This window comes from Lissotriton vulgaris, chromosome 4_1, assembly GCF_964263255.1.
Source record: "Lissotriton vulgaris chromosome 4_1, aLisVul1.2, whole genome shotgun sequence".
NCBI lineage: Eukaryota > Metazoa > Chordata > Amphibia > Caudata > Salamandridae > Lissotriton > Lissotriton vulgaris.
Window position 1 is genome coordinate 1,173,918,248 of NC_141691.1, and position 16,814 is coordinate 1,173,935,061.

The 16,814-nt window shown below is 48.2% G+C and overlaps 1 protein-coding gene across 2 annotated transcripts in view; it reads left to right on the top strand.

Moving 5' to 3' along the window:
• PIGN (phosphatidylinositol glycan anchor biosynthesis class N) overlaps positions 1 to 16,814 on the top strand; it is a 1,076,629-nt gene that overhangs the window by 757,594 nt on the left and 302,221 nt on the right. For both annotated transcript variants that reach the window (XM_086965406.1, XM_086965407.1), the window contains exon 21: positions 16,238 to 16,346. In XM_086965406.1, coding sequence (XP_086821532.1) covers positions 16,238 to 16,346 — 109 coding nt within the window. The remainder of the gene's footprint in view (positions 1 to 16,237; positions 16,347 to 16,814) is intronic.

A 16,814-nucleotide genomic window follows, 5' to 3' on the forward strand; every position in this document is an offset into this window, starting at 1 on the left:
CAGGCAAAGAGTCATTATTACAACACAGTACAGGCAGGGCTGAAAGCATTAGGTGTCGGGGTACAACTAATATTACGCTATCATCCGGAGGAGTATTTTATCAGATTAACAAATGAGGCCATTCTATATTATAGGAACCATGGCTGTACATAGAGGGGAGTTCAGGTTGCAGAAGTACAGCAATTAACAGTTATCACATCTTATCATTACAATGAAGTAGCCATTTCTGCCTCAAACAGCGCCAGGAGCCTCATCGACAGTTGAATCACCGTCCCTCTCACTGCGCGATAGGAGATAGGTGGTCAAAGGCCCCCATACATCTTTAGGCCTACTGGATATTGGCTGCATGTCAGCAAAAATAGCAGACTGCTCTTGGCAGTAAAGAACATCAGCAAGCCAGTCCTTAAACTTCGGGGCTCTTCCTCGTCCCCATCAACATGCCATCTTTCTTTTGGCCAACAGGAGAGCAATATCAAGGAATTTTCTGTATGTTTTAGAGATAGGTAGGGTATACCCAACCAACATGATCAGGGGATTGGCATCTAAGGTCTCCCTTACCATTGTTTCCAGGGCTACGTGTACCTGTCGCCAGTACTCCCTAACAGCAGGACATTCCCAAGATAGGTGGAAAAAACCCGCACCTTCAGCATGACATCGCTCACATCTATCATAATCAGCCAAACGGAATCTGAATTTCTTCACCGGTGTATAGTACATTCGCTGCAAAAATCTATAATGAATAATCTTGAGCCTGCAACCAGCAGAGATTCTGGCCGTACTGCTACAACAATAGGCCCACTGCTCATCGGTAATCTCAATTGCGAAGTCATTTCCCCATTGTGAACGGGCAGTCCCTTCGAACCCCTGTCGTTGCGCCCTAATGTGACCATATAGTCCAGACACTAGGTGTGCTCCATCCTGTGAGCCCAACATATAGTGTAGTGGGGCCAGGTTGACCGGCTCCTGGGGGAAGTCCGGCAGAATGTCTTTCAACCCTTGGCGCAACCGTATGTAGTAAAAAATATCAAGGGGGGTGGGTCGGTGGTCTTTAAAAAACAAGTCAGTGATATGGAATTGGCGATCTGTAAAGAGGTCACCCCATGTTCTCACCCCCAGTAGTTGGCATAGGTCTTGGAAACCCTTTTCCTGTAGCAATGTCAACTTAGGATGATAAGACAAGGGCATCCGTGCCGAATAGATTAAGGGACAACGTAATACTTTAGCTATGCGTCGCCACGCATCTATCGTGCAAGTGACAGTTGTAAACTGAGTCTCTATGGCCGTAACAGGGCCTTGTATGAGTCCGCTCAGGGGAAGAGGATTCGCCACCCAGTCTTCCGCTGCCAATTGTGCCATAAAAGGCGTGGGAAGCATCCAGTGGTAGGCATATTGTGCTTGGACGCTCATATAGTAAACTTCAAAATCTAGCAGGTCGAAACCTCCCTTGTCATATGGCTGCACCGAAACTGACCATCGAAACCTTGGTTGTTTACCTCCCCAGAACAGTCGACTCAATTCAGTTCGCAAGGTTTTGAAAAAGAAAGCTCCCGGGAAAATAGGGAATGTTCAAAAAGAGATACAAAAAGTGTGGCAGCACCACCATTTTAAAGAGCAAAGCTCTGCCCGCCATAGATAAAGGGAGGGATAACTAGCGATCTATAGTGATGGTTGTAGGAAGGTGGATATCTGACTATGGTTACCCCCAAACTTTTTGCCTGGTGTTTAGCTGGTTTTTGACATAGTTGGCCAGGGATCCTGCTATTCAGGGCCCCAGGCTAATTGCTCTCTCCTTAAAATGGACTCCATGTACCTTAGGTGCATACACAATTGGAACTGGTTCACCTTATAGGCCCCTGTAACAGTGTACCATAGGTACCCAGGGCATAGGTGTAGCCAAGGCCTACCAGGGGCTGTAGCATGTATTGTGCCACCCCTGGCCTGGCCTCCATATTTGACACACCTGGCTGATCACTCAGCTGGGGTAAGTTGGTGTAATCACCTCTTACTTAGATATAGTATCCCTATATCTAACCTTAACTGGACACATGTTAACCTATAAGCCACTCCTATGGAAGGCCTCTGCAATCCTGGAGGCAGAGTGCGTGGTTTCATGTGAGATGGTGCTCTAGCATGAGCTGAGCCTGTCTGCAGCTGTCGGGAACAACTCCCTTAGCTGTTCCCGGATATTGCCATACCATATACTCTTAAGTGCATTATAACCCTCGCAGGTAATATGCTAACTTTGGTTTGGCTTTATCAAAACATGTCGAGTACGGTGTCATACGATTTGGAATACTATCACCTCTACAGTTCTGTCGACGGGGATAGCATTCCACCCTTCTAGAGGGACACAACATGTACATAACCTGAACCCCGGTTAAAGTTAAACTCGAACCTCAGCAGCACAAAATGGATGCTGCAGCCACAGACACAAGTCTGACCTCCTGCTGCTGGGAGTCCTTCCAGCGAGGGAGGCTTGGACAAAGGGTTTCCTGCCTTGGGAGGTGCGAGCACCACTCCAGACAGGATTTTGTGTATTGAGTAGGACAGGGCTGAATAGAATCAGACATGCCTGGGGCACACAAGGTGTCCTCGTGCATAAGCCAGTCCAAACCGATGCTGGGGCTTTCCAGCCCCAGACCTAGCACGGAGCTGGATAAAGGAAAGGGGGTGTAACCGCCCCCCTTCCTGGTCCCACCGAGAGGAGGGACCTAGCAGGTGATCCACCCCTCAGATTGGAAATAAGAGTGGGAGCAGTGCCATAGCACCTCAGATCATCCTGAATCAACTAGAAACTAAGTAGACCACTGGACTTCGACATTCTGCTGCACAGAAGACTGAATAGCATCTCCCTTGTGGCCTAGGAGTGGCCACCCTGTGAACACAGGCACCATCCAGCAACTCGACGTCTGCTTTCCCGCCTCCTCCTGCCGGAGCCCGAGCCCAGAGCCTGACGAGACCCAGACTCCCAGACTTCTCCCAGCCCGATCCACAGTCCCTGCAAAGAAGGGACCCGTGGAGGCACCGAGAGACATTGGACCGGACATCTCGAAAGACCCCCGAGAAGCTGACTGCGCAGCACCCGAGGCACTCTCGATGCTGTGCTTTGGGGTTTGAGAAGCCCCACAACCGAGCAGCCCTTGCACCGAAGATCAGCCCCCCAGCATCTCCACGATCTGCGTGGGGCCCTTTTGCATCGTGCCACTCGACGCGCCATCCCGGCCACTTGCCACGTGGTCAGCGGCCATCTTGGCGACAAAACCTACAATTTACACTGAGGGTCTGGTTGCTCCGGACTTGCCCTCGCTCCTGTAAAAAGGAGCACCCGCTCTGACCTTGCTGGTCCGAGTGATAAGCTTTTTCCACTTCCTGCGTGGCTTGCATTAGCCAAGGCCTGTTTGCTCCAATAAAGTTGCCGACACCGCCATCAGCTAGAGCCTTCGTGGGACAGCTCGTGATCGACTCCTGGACGTCCTCGACCTCTTCGTGTCCACGTGGCTGAGGAGACAAGCTATACCTCATCGCCTGTTTGCACCCCACATCGCCTGGTTCCATCCTGGTTCCACGGTAGTCACTGGCTAGTGACTTTGAACATTGTCCCCTCTGCTTTCAGGTCTTCACCACTTCAGATCCACCCTTGGATCCACCAGAACTCTTCTCGTCTCGACGCCTGCAGCATCTTCAGCTCCAAGCACCATCGACCTGCGTGACAAAACCCGACACTACTTCGCACCTGTGCACCCGCTTCCTGTGGGTGAGGTAACTCAGCAACGCCGGTGTTCCTACACTGGTACACACCTCTAGTGCCTAGGTCTAAAGTTTTGTCCTTCTAGGTCAGCCGGAAGGTTCCTTAAACACTAACTTTGTAACTTTTACGCACCATTGACATTGCATTGGTGTATGCGTGCACTTTTCGCACTGCACTCGAGTCCCGCGGGCCTTTCCCGACTTCTTCACTGTTAGTCCCGAACAGCTCCAGTGATTCCCAAGGCCCTAGGCCTACTTCCTTCCAGCTAGGTGGTTCTTATACCACTATTTTAGTATATGGTTTAGGTGGCCCCTAGGGCTCATCCATATTGTGCAACTTTTGTGTATTTAAACTGTGTTTTGTTTTAACGCATTTGCTTCTGTGCTCATAAAGAGTATAGGGGATATTTGTAGTAAATAAATATATATATTTTTTCAATATATATCTGTGTGGTGTCCTTTCATTTGGTATTCAAGGGGATTGTGTATGGTAAAACAGCTTGCTTCATATGCCTTTACAGAGTTTAGCCTAAGACTGCTTTGTCCACGCTACTACGATAGCTGGTCTATAAGGTTGACTTACAACCAATCATCATAAGGGTTGCTTGGCATGGTACAAGGTGATCACTAGAACTAGTGAGCATCATATACCAGGCCAACTTCTCACAATGGTCAACTTAGTAATAGCGACCCCATAATTAAGCCGAATCGTCTCTTCTCTATCTCTGGATATCTGTACACCCAGATATCGGATATCGGAATGGCACCACTCCAAAGGGAAGTCTAAAGGGAACTCCACCACTGCGTCCGTAAGGGGGAAGAGTTGTGATTTATTCCAATTTATCTCTACCCCAGACAATCTGCCAAAGACTACGTATTCCCGCAACAAGGGATTTAAGTTGTGGACAGGATCAGTAACAAAGAGCGTCATGTCATCAGCGTATAGTGATACGCCTATTGGATGCTGAAGACAACGAAACGCACCAACTGGGTGCAGTTGACGGAGTCGGCAAGAAAGCGGCTCTATGGCTATCGCAAATAGGAGGGGGGAGAGTGGACACCCCTGCCTAGTGCCACGTGTAATATTAATCGAGGGGGATAAATGGCCATTTATAAGTATTTTAGCAGATGGCTGCGTATATAGCAGTTGAATCCATGGGATGAAGAGCTTGGAAAATCCCATGCGGTGCAGTACAGCAAATAAATAGTTCCATTCAACTGAATCAAACGCTTTAGTAGCGTCCAGGAAAAGTGCTGCCACAGGGAAGTCCGTAGCCACCGTCCGAATTAAGGAGAACAAGGTCCGCAGATTGTGGGTAGTGGAGCGCCCAGGGATGAAGCCAGATTGGTCTTGCAGTATAAGTTTGGTCATCAAGAGGGACAAACGATTTGCAAGCACCTTGGCCAGTATCTTCGCGTCACAATTTATAAGGGAAAGGGGGCGATATGCATCACACGATACTGGGTTTTTACCTGGTTTTAAGAGGGACGTTATCATGACTTCCCGCATTGAGCAGGGCAAAATTCCTCACCTAAGGATTCCTCGAATACCTCGTGGAGGACGGGAGCCATTATATCAATATACGCCTTGTAGAATTCCGCGGGAGTTCCATCTAGGCCTGGGGCCTTACCATTCTTCAAAGACAAAATCGCTTCCCTGATTTCATCTAACACAAAAGGTGTGCTCAGGAAGGTCCTATGAGCATCGCTAAACCAACATAGGGCAACATCATCAAGGAACTCTTCGAACCGTGTATCCCCCGAGGCCTTGGTGGTATGTAATGAGCTATAATGCGAAACAAAAACATTTAAGATACCCTCAGTATCTCGGCATATCTGTCCTTCTGGGCTAGCAATTTCAAGTACAGTATAGTAAAATGTGGATTGCGGGTAATGGTGGCCAGCGCCCTGCCAGGTCTGTCGCCCTCACAGTATTTCCATGCCGTCCAGTGTTTATCTCTGAATTTGGCCTCTCTAGCAGCTTCTTCCTCATATTGCGTCAGTTTAGTCCCAAATTCAGCGTGTGCTTGTGTCATATCACCCCCGCCATCAGGTTTTCTAACGCCTTCATTTCTCGGTCAAGGGTATGTATCGTCCTTTGGATATCACGCAGGACACCAAAGCTTTTTGACATACAGTAGCCTCTGATCGTTACTTTGAAGTCTTCCCATATGACCTCTACACTGTCTACTGAGCCCTTGTTCCGAGTTAAAAAGTCAGCTATTTCCTCCCCCCAGCTCCTTTCGAAACAGCTCATCTAACAAGGCCGTGGGCTGCATCTGCCATTGTGGTCTGGGGCTATCCCATCTCGGCATACGTACAGAAATTATGACTGGACTATGATCAGAGTATGTCCTGGGCAGATGGGCCGCCCTTTCCAAACCTACAGCAAGGCCCCTGGTCAACAAGAAGTAATCTAACTTCGCCCAGGTGCCCGTCGATGAGGTGAAGTGTGTACCCTCCTGACGCAATGGATATAGATGTCGCCAGCCATCCTTCAGATCACCTTCTTCCATTATCCCCAGCAAAGCCTCCCTGGATCTAGCCTTGTATAGTACAACGCCATCAGCCCTATCCTATGTAGGTATCAAAGCAACATTAAAATCCCCACGCCATATGACATGCGTTGAGCCAATATCCACAATCCTACCCCAGAGTGTAGTAAAAAACGTTGGTGAGTCAACATTGGGGGCATAACAATTCACCAAGGTAACTGAATCCTTCCCAATGCTTCCCCATACAATGACATAACGTCCGGAAGTATCTAGTGTCTCACCCAGTAGCACAAAGGGCGCTGATCGCATTATCAGAATAGCAGTGCCCCTAGCGTAGGTGGAATAGGTGGAGAAAAGACGTATATTCGCCCATTTAGCAGCAAATTGCGGGTATGAATGTGGGGCCAAATGCGTCTCTTGTAGCATGGCAATATGAACTTGATGCCTTTCCAGATAAGCAATTACATTTCGGCCCTTCTGAGCATCATTAAGTCCCCGAATGTTCCAGGAGACAAACTTCAGCTGAGTTGCTTTACCTGTCCCTGCCATATCTCTAAATGTAGTATGCATCTGTGGTGTGGTGCATGAACAGTGGCATGATCACCTCCCAAATGAACCAACACTTCCGCACATGGAATACGCAACTTTCTCACCCCCTCTGTAGAAGAAAAAAACCTATTACTCCCCCATCTCTTCCCTCCCACTGCAGCATCCCAATCATGCCAGCAAAAGCCCCCCACTCCCCTCCCCTCCGGAACCATAGTGAACCAAATATCAACAGGGGTACTCCCGTTGGGATAACCATCTTGATGGCACACGGCAACCCTGCTGGTGTTAGGGGAATACTCAGTTCTTAGCGATTCCCAGAATTAGCAGGGGTGTCCGGCAACCCAGGAAAACAAAAAAAAAATAGGCTTAAACCCCTCACTTAACCATTATCTGTCTTTGTACATATACCCCTGGTATAAACCATCAGTCAACTTAGCAATGATACGTTACAGTCTTGGAGTTTTCACCAGCCTCTCAGCCATCAGCGCAGCAGAGGGTTCACAGGATCCCAGAGCGAGGAAAATAAGAAAAGGACGGGATACGTGGGCACATTTGTGACCCCCTCTCACTCCACTCCCGATAGTGACTCCTCTTCAATCTCGTCGACGTCTTCCGGTGCCTTTTTGCGTTTCCTCAGTGCTTTTAGAAATTTGTCAACCGATTGTGGCGTAGTGTGAAATGATTGCTGCCCCTGGTGTGTGATGCGCAATCGAGCCGGGTATAAGAGGTGTTGGACCCGGCCCGTTGGGCAGGTTCACCCCTAGACTTTTTGCTTTTTCCTAGCCTGTTTATGGAACCTGGTGTTGGTGATTTTAGGCCTCTGCGCACTTTTTCACTGTGGTACAGTGTAAAGTGCTTGAGCTCTCTGTATGTGTGGTGAGTGACCTGCCCTCCCATAGGAATGAATGGGGAATATGTATGCCCATGGTAGTTCCTGATGTGTGGGGAGTGCAGGGGCGAGTTTGGTATGTATGAACTCGTGAGAGTGAATGCTGCAAAATGATGTATGCGGCATGACTGTGTCTAGTCTAGAAGTACTACTTTTGGAAGTTGGCATATTTGTGTAAGTTGGTGCTAGCGTGTGATTGGCTGGTGAGCCGGGCCCAGAGTGCCTGGGCCTGCTTGTGGATTGACTGTCTGGTTTGAGGATGACAGGGGCTAGAGAGCCCAGGAGGTTGTCTGAAGTCAGCCCATGGATGAAAGGCAGCATCTGCTGCCAAGGAAGTGGGAGGAGATTAGCACCTGATAGTGAAGGGCTGTTCCTGTGTGACTACAAAGCTGGCTCCACCTCCCGCTGGGTGACTGTCACCTCTGTCCCTGATACTGACAGGACTTCCCTCTAAACCAGTCTAGCTGGTTCTCACACTGCCTGCTTCAAAGGACTTCAAAAGACTTCAAAGGCTTTTCTATGTATAAGAAGGGGCTGTGTCTCCTTCCAACTTGTTCTTGTTTCTGACTTGAATCTGCCAGGGGCATGCTGCTGCTGGGGCTCAGGGGAATCCCTGGGCCCTGCCCAGCTCCTGGACCTCTGATGGACTTTCCTGGACTCCTGGGGGACCCCTCTGCCTTGCTGGGCTGATGGGGGGGACTTTGCTTTACTCCTGGGAATCTCTGGGACCTTTGCAGCATGGAGAAGCTGCATTTTCCTGTGGAGGGCGCTTGTGTTGGATTTCTAGCGCCTGGAAGCGCTGTGCTTCCCCCTGAGCGCCTGGGAGCGCTCTGCCTGTTTTCTAGCGCTTTGGAGCGCTTTATTTTCCCCAAGCGCTTGAGAGCGCTTTTATCTGGACTTCCTAGCGCTTTGGGAGCGCTTTATTGCCCCATAGCGCTTTAGAGCGCTTTATTTTGATTATAGAGCTGAGGAGCGCTTTGCCCGCCCTGGCGAGTGCCCACCTCGCTTATTTTTAATTTCATTTAACTTCGGCTGCCCACGCCGTGATTGCTGCTGCCCGGGGGCCTGAAGGTGACCAGAGGCTGCGGGGAGAATCACGAAGGGGCCGCGACCTGATTGGTTGCTGCCTGGAGGCTCGTCGAAGAAGACGCACTGTGATTGGCCGCTGCTGTGGGCCTGTTCTGGTGAGCTGCGCATCCATTGGAGGAAGTGCCGCCGCGTCATCGAAAGCTGTCCCGGGAGCCGCGCTGTGAGTGGCTGACCCCCGGGTGCTGCTGGAGGCTCGTCCCATGGGCCGCAACGGGATTGGCTGGCTAGGCAGAAGATGAGGCCGGCCGTGAGCGGAGGGAGCCCTGCAGCGAGCGGAGCGGCCTGCAGACACGAGCGGAGGGGGCGCGAGGCACATTGCCGGTGCCTGCCCCCACCGCGAGGCTCCCCGACTGGAGGGAGAGCCCGAGGAGGAGAACCGGCGAGCGCCTGACCGACCGGTGAGTGGGGCCGGAGAAGGGGAGGGGCGCCGGGACACATTGTCGGTGTCCGCCCCCCCCCAGTAGCGCGAGCTCGCGCTCCATGTCAGAGGGAAGCCATGAGGGCTTCATGGGCGGCCCCAGTTGGCAGTGGGTCGCCCCAACGCGAGTCAAGCCATGAGGGCTTCAAGGGCGGCCCCGGTTGGCAGTGGGTCGCCCCAACGTGTGTGAGACAAGAGAGGCTCGGGGGCCATTTTTATGACGTCGAGCCCCAGAGGGGGCTCCAACGACCCCACAGTTGTTCCAGAGCCTGCTAGACTCAGGGGGGCAGTTTATTGAGGAGTCAGAGGGCTCCAGAGAGATATTTGTTTAAGAGCCTGTGTGGCTCAATGTGGCGCAGTTTGTGCTCAAGGGGCACCCCTTCAGTTCAGAGCCCCTGCCACAGTTTCTGTGATGTCTCCAGTTGCCCAGCACTTTGTGGGCAGCTGCCACGTTTAGGCTTTTGTACTTTGGACTGGCGCTGCATGGCAGCGCGCCCTGACATTGGACCCAGGGCATCCTTGCCCCGCAAGGCCAGTTGGCCTAGGGACTGCCACAGGTAGTGGCTTATGTAATGTTGGCGCAATGTGATTTCTATGCTTTTTAATAGTTATTGCTAATGTGAGTTTTTGCGCTATTGATTTATTATGCACCTCTGAATGTGTTACTGCATCATGTGTCTTCCTTTCCATGCGCTGCACCTCTGAATGGTTAGTCATCATGTGTCTTCTTGCGCTGCACCCCTGAATGTATTTTATTGCATCATGTGCTCTATTCTTAACACCTCTGAATGTTTATGGCGTCATGTGTTTCGCCTCATTACTCCTCTGAATGTGTTCATGCATCATGGGTAAGGTGTTCTGATTTATACCCCTAAATGTGTTTATTCTTAGGTGGTTGTCTTTTCTACTTCTCTGAATGTAGGTTTATTGCATCATGAGTAATGTATTCTTTCTTAGACCCCTAAATGCTGTGTGATACTTAGGTGGTTCTACTTTTCTTAGTACAGGTGGTCCTAGTAAGGTCCTGGTTCCTGTTACCAGTGGTTACTGGTTGTTATCTTTGATTATTATTTTATGTTTATTATTTCTTATTCTAGAAGTGCTATATCTGAATATGACAGTGGCCCTTGTGGCCCTGTCTTGTGTACATAATCCCGGTGCATATTGCCCGTGCCAGTTAGCACAATGTATATGTGTGATTTTATCTGATGTGTTTTTACAATACAAAAGTTATTTTTATAATAACCTTGTGTGGAGTCTCTTTTGTGGTGTGCCTAGTATGTTGTTGCTGTTGTGCGCTGGCGCAAATGCTTTACACATTGCCTCTGAGTTTAGCCTTACTGCTTGAGCCAAGCTACCAAGGGGGTGAGCAGAGGTTATCTTGGCGTGTGACTTCCTTGCCCTGACTAGAATGGGGGTTTCTGCCTGGCTTTGGCGTCAGCCTTAGCCTACCAGAAATAGCCAGTTCTAACAAGAGGGCATAATCCACCTGTTCCTGGCGTAATTTCGCTTTACAATATTGAATTTACGACGCTCCTCCTGCACACGAGCAGTAAAGTCCGGGAAGATGGTGAATGATACGCCGTAATAGTTGAGCTGCTTCTTCTCTCATGCCACCCGAAGGACAACGTCGCGATCCCTGTAGTTTAACAAACGTGCTATTATGGGCCTCAGAGTCATCCCCGGTCGTGGTCTCGGGCCTGCTGAGCGGTGTGCCCGTTTGACAATGAATTGGGCCGAGAGGGCTCCTTCGGCAGTTATTGCTGTCAACAGTTTCTCAACATAGTGTTCTAGGCGCCCCATGTCAGTGCTTTCGGGAATACCTAATATCCGAACGTTGTTCCTTCTACTGCGCGCTTTAATGTCCTCATTCTTGGCGTCTATTATGCGCATCAGCTTGTCCATTTGGGTAACAGCTTTCTTTAGCTGCTCAGTGACCTCTTCAGAGTCGGATATGCGTTGTTCCACCTCCTTCAGTCTGCCCTCATGAATGTCTAGTTTGTGCGCAATGTTATCCATTCTGGTCGTGAGCGTATCTATCTTTTCCGCTATAGCTGCGAATCCCTGTCACATTTCCGTCAAGATGGTGCGCAGTTCAGAGCTTGGGCCCGCCGGTGATTCTTGTGTCGTCGCCGCTGACTGCTCCTCCGCAGCCTCGGGTGGCTTCCTGGCAGCCTTTTTGTTGTCAAAGGTAATACAAGGTTGCCTGGGATCCGGCCTGCCCATTGCGCCCTGTGCAATAAGTGCTCACCAATGCCAACTATAAGTGCTTGCACTGTCCTCAGTAGTGGTGGCACTCGGTATGAACGCGGAGTACAGAAAGTATGTGGTCAGCGACAGTGGCACCTCCTATGGGTATAGTGTACAGAGCTGTGCAGGCACGATTTCAGGTGTCCCACCCAGTGGCACAAGGGTATCTAGAGTTATAATTGCAGCGCAGGCATCAATTCCCAGTGTAGATGGAAAAAAGAGGGCAGCTCCAAGCTTCTGCAGCCTAGCTGTGAGCTGCACCTTGATGAAAATATTCATGCCTCTTGCTGATATGGCACTAAGCGCCAACAACAAAGTTAAACTTAATAAGAAGAAGACCGCCAGGTCACTTTGCCGCAGCGCGGATAACAATGGCCCCCAACAGTGCAGGGCAGGAGAGCAGACGTGGTGCGGTGAGCAGCCCCGTTGCAACCCGACAGTTGTGAAATGTCAATCCCCACTCAATAATCAAGCTTCCTCAGCACCTGCCACCATTTTGTGCAATCCCAGGGTCAACAGCTATACAGTACAGTGGGGCCCAGTTGTATCCTGTAAGCCAGCAATGCTCATGACATATCACTACTCAATTCTATTCCTCAGAAGCTTCAAGCACTGTGCATATAAGACTCACGGCACTCTGCGGTAATCTCCAGCGCTCAGCAGGTCACCATTCAGACAGGGCAGGCCTGAATTCCGGGAGATCGTGATTTAAAGCGGTGACAGCGATCAGCAACCCAGGCAGCAATAAATTATATCCCCAAGTGTGGATGGATAGCGCGGGCAGGTACGGCGCAAATTGTACCGCCGGAACACTGCGCAGTTCAATTCGGGTCAGCCGCGACCACTGCTGCCATGATGTCACCGCGGCCCGTCTCCAGTAGTGATCAGTAGTTTCTGCCGTATTTAATAAAAGGGCCGAGCCTGCAATCCACTTCCAGGGCCGTCGAAAGGTGATTGCTCTGTTCTTAATCGCCACAGCTATGTCGCGGGCAGGCTCAGGCAGTCCTTTCAGCCGTCTCAAGTACGCGGCCCACTCACCGCATGGGAGCCACGATAGTTGCGTAGCTCTGATTCCCCATCTGCAGGCTCCGGCGCGTGCTTGTCAGGACCGCACCGCCGAAAAGCCAGGCAGTATATGTTCGGATGCTCAGTAATCACACCAGAAACCCAGTGCGTTCTCGTCAGCGGGACTTCAGCCAGGTGTACATGTTATCTCCACACAGTTTTAGGGTAATTTAGCCCAGGATAATTATAGGATTGTCTGCCGGACGGCGGGAACCTCAGAGAGCTGCGGCCATTCCATTTGTGCGCCACCTAGCGCCCCCCACAAAATTTAATAATTTAAAAGAGGGGATTGAATTTTTTATGTTACAGACATTGGGGAGAAATATAAAGATCTCCTCTACATTGATGTTATTGGGCTATGATTCAAGGCTGCAATTTGATGCGTTACAGAGGGATTTTGTGTTTTTAATTATATCAATAGCACGTCTCCTGATTGCCACAGTATGGAAGGATCAGGAACCACCTACATTCTATCAATGACTGAATAAGCTAATATTCATTGGGTGGCAGGAAATCGCTCTGTGTAAGTGTAAAGGGCTAAAAACTATTAAGAAAATATGAAAGTCTGGAAGCCACTTATTGTCTAGATGGAGGAACAAAATAGACAAGGGGTTGGGTAAAGGAATAGATCGCATTCTGCCTATAACCAATGATAATGAAAAGATAATGCTGGATTTTATTTTTTTGGGGTGAAAGTTTTGGATAAAGGGGAGAACAAAGCCAATCTAAATGTAGATTCAATAGTAAGAAATATGATTGATTTGGCAGAGCTCCATAGGCGGGATGTGGTTATTGTGTTTACTGTATCGTTTCCTTTACCAAATTATCCTACTGTATTATATCTGATTTCAATAAAATAAATAAATAAATTAAAAAACACATTGTGGTACCTATAACAGGAATTGGTTTTTAAGGTTTTATAAATAAAGACTCTGCCACTACATTCTTGGGCTTGGTGGTGTTTCAGTTGAGTGTTTTGAATATATGTGCACTGCCTGTTGTTCGGGGTTGTTTGTATGCAACTAAAGATTTGCCTGAATGATTCTGAGTTAATCTTTCTCCCTAAGGGACATACATTTCTTTTTCACTGCCTACCAAATGGTGCCAAGAGCCACAAGTAAATGAAAGTATACCCAAAGAGCCAAGATAGTGACTGTCTCTCTAGGCACGCCAGAGTTTGTGGGCGCTGGGAATCATAGTTCATGACCAAAATACTGCTGCACAGCAAAATCTTTTCAGCCCTGGCACTCCTTAATGTCTACCAGCCTTTCCTTCGCCTAGGCACTCAACGCAAGTGGGTTTAAAGTACTGTTTACCCACGCACGAACCAAACTAAGCAGAAAGTAGTACCAGTAGGAGCTCTTGCTAACTGTACAAATTGTTCAAGAAAGGCAGGACACACCAAAGTAAATCTTTGCATGTGGCCTGGTTTCCACAGATTTTCGATTTCCTGTGCTATAGGAACCAATGTTATGATCTACAGACATGCGTGGATGCACTGAACCGGATTTGCTGGAGACTTCCAGACTTCCTTGACAAACAGTAACTTTGATGGTGCCCGGCTTTTTGGCCTGAAGGCTGATTCCGCTTTGGAAACGTTTGAGCTAGTTGGTACAAAATCATGTTCTCTGGCCTCCCAAGTAGTATCAAGAGTAATGGAAGTTTTAAAGCTACTCCAGGCGCTTTCTATCAGTGACAACCTCTAAAGCCGATCCAACAGCCTGTGCAGAATTTCCAGGCCTTTAAGGCCAAAGGCGGTGTGAAGGGAAAAAGTCTGCAGGAGCAACAATCTGCCTCTTCCTCTGTGCATGGCACCATACCAAAATCTCTTTGAAGTGCCCTTGGATGGACACGAGAACCCAGTGGGAGGCCTAGTCTGTCATTTTCTGACTCACTAGTGTTAAATAACTTTGGACCAGTATGTCCTGTGTATTCCTTGCCCTTTCTGGTGTTCCTTCCCACATACCTCCTGCCTTCTCTCCTTTTTATATGGCTGATGCTCAATTTCTCTCCAAGGAGATGTTGATCTTGCTCGCCAAGGGCTCACCCTAGATAGTGCCTGATGTAAATGGGGGCACAGGTGTTACTCCTGTTACTTTGTGGGCCTCAAAAAAGGAGAGAGCCATGTAGTGGATGCAGGAGTACCTAGCTCGTTCCCCTGGAGGGAGAAATTCATAGTGATGACCCTTGCTCAAGTCTTGCTGCCCTTGGAACCAGAGGACTGGATGGTGTCATTCAATCTGCATGACATTTACTTTAATGTGCTTGAAATGCAATTCCACATAAAATACTTTAATCACAGCTATATCATCTACTCACTATCAATATGCGGTCCTTTCTTTGGCCTCATCAGCCCCTTAGGTCTTTATGGAGCCTTGTCCATATCTTCAGTCCATCTCGGCACTACAAATATTCCCATACCTCAACAAATTTCTGTAAAGGATGGGCTTGCCTCGACTCGTCTCATGCCAGCGGCAGAAGAAGGTGTTGCAGCTGTTCAAATTGGTGTTTCCTGTCAACTGCCTAAAATCCCACCCTCAACCCACACAGAGCCAACCCTTCGTTGGAGCCATATTGGACAGTTTCGCCTTGAGGGCTTTTTCTCCACTTCAGTGTGCCGGAAACATTCAGGCTATGATCACTATGTTTTGGCCAAAAGCTGTTCTTCCAGCCTCAACACTTGTGATGTTGCTAGGCCTGTTAGCCTCCCGTATCTGGTTGGTGCTTTCTGTTTGGTAGCACGTGTGAGATCTTAGGTAGAAATGAAGCCCTTGATGGGTTCAGCACTGGGGCTGTCTTTTGGACAAGTTTCTGAAGAGACATCCTGATGAACAGCATCTGACATGTGACGGGCCATTCTGCCAACCCCGGCCAGTGGTCACAGTGGTACCAGATGCTTCACCCCTTGTATGGGGAAGCCATTTGCATTACGTAGAGATCCAGGGTCTCTTGTTGCTTGAAGGTGTTTAGGCCATTGATCAAGGGCAAGACGGCTCAGGTACTTCCTGACAATTCGACCACCAATTTACAAAGTTCTTTGCATAAGTGAGGAGAAAAGCACATCCACTTTGAGTAATCAGGTAGTTTCCATCTGTCTAGAGTAAGGACCACCTGGTATGAAATTGGGACAGAGCGTCGTAATATGCCAGGAAGAAGATAAGTAGGCCGTGAAGAATTGTAGTAACTGCGGAATGTATGATAATGGTTTGTCTTTTATTATTGAATTTCAAAACAGAAGTAGATCATAGTCTTAAAAGTTGGGAAATTCTGAGATCATAATTTGTGGTTTAACATGAACTAATATAGATGTCCAAATAAACGCCAGACATAATACTTATACGAAGACTACTAAAGTTAATAATGCAAGCTTCAATATAGTTCTTCCTGCAAAGGGAAGCATCTGATAATGTTTGCTGTTATCACCCATCTCAGGTGTACTCATTGTTCGATCATGGAAAGATGAAACGCTGAGGTGGTCTTCCAGGATATAAATCTCCAGGTTCCGGGCAATCATAGAGCTTTTATAGTGGATGCATGATCTCACTGAGCTATCTCTCTAGCTTAGTTTACAGTTCTATAAGTGTTCTACATGATTTTGTATTGTTTGCCATTTGGTTGCTCTTGACAGAATGTGGTAACATTCAGATGGCTTAAGTACAGGAAGAGAAATGAACTAGTGCTCCTGCTACTCATATTTGTATCTTTCTAACATTTTCTTTTCTTTACATTTTTCAGATGCTGAACCTGGCTCTTTCCATATTTGTTGTGAACAATACGCATGCCAACCTCGACCAAAAGCAGGGACTGCCCATCTTAAATCAAATAGTCAGCTGGATGACTTTGGGTAAGAAGACATTAAGCGACTTTGTAGTGAGAGCTACAAGATGTGATTTCAGAGATCTAAATAATTAACTGATGGTGTCTAAAGGACAGTGGGAGGAATATGGTATTGACATTATTTCAGGCTACCTCTCCAGGGCTTATTAGATTGGGTAATAGGAAATCCTGTAATGTATAATGTGTAGAAGCGGCTGGAGTGCAGTATGCTAAATCAGATTAAAGAATCAACAGTTCCTTGGTTATTAAAATTCTTAGAAGCTATTACAGAGCTGTATGGAGTGATATATGAAACACGTTGTTCTTCCTATTAATGATAGTCTAAGTATTATTCTTTCTTTTAATCTTTATTGATTTCCATAAGCAACAAAACAAACAACTCATCACAGTCACTATTACCCAATATTAAGAAGCACATGAATAATTTCCATCAGCATATGTATTCGGTTAGTCAAGAGGATTTAAATACACTTGA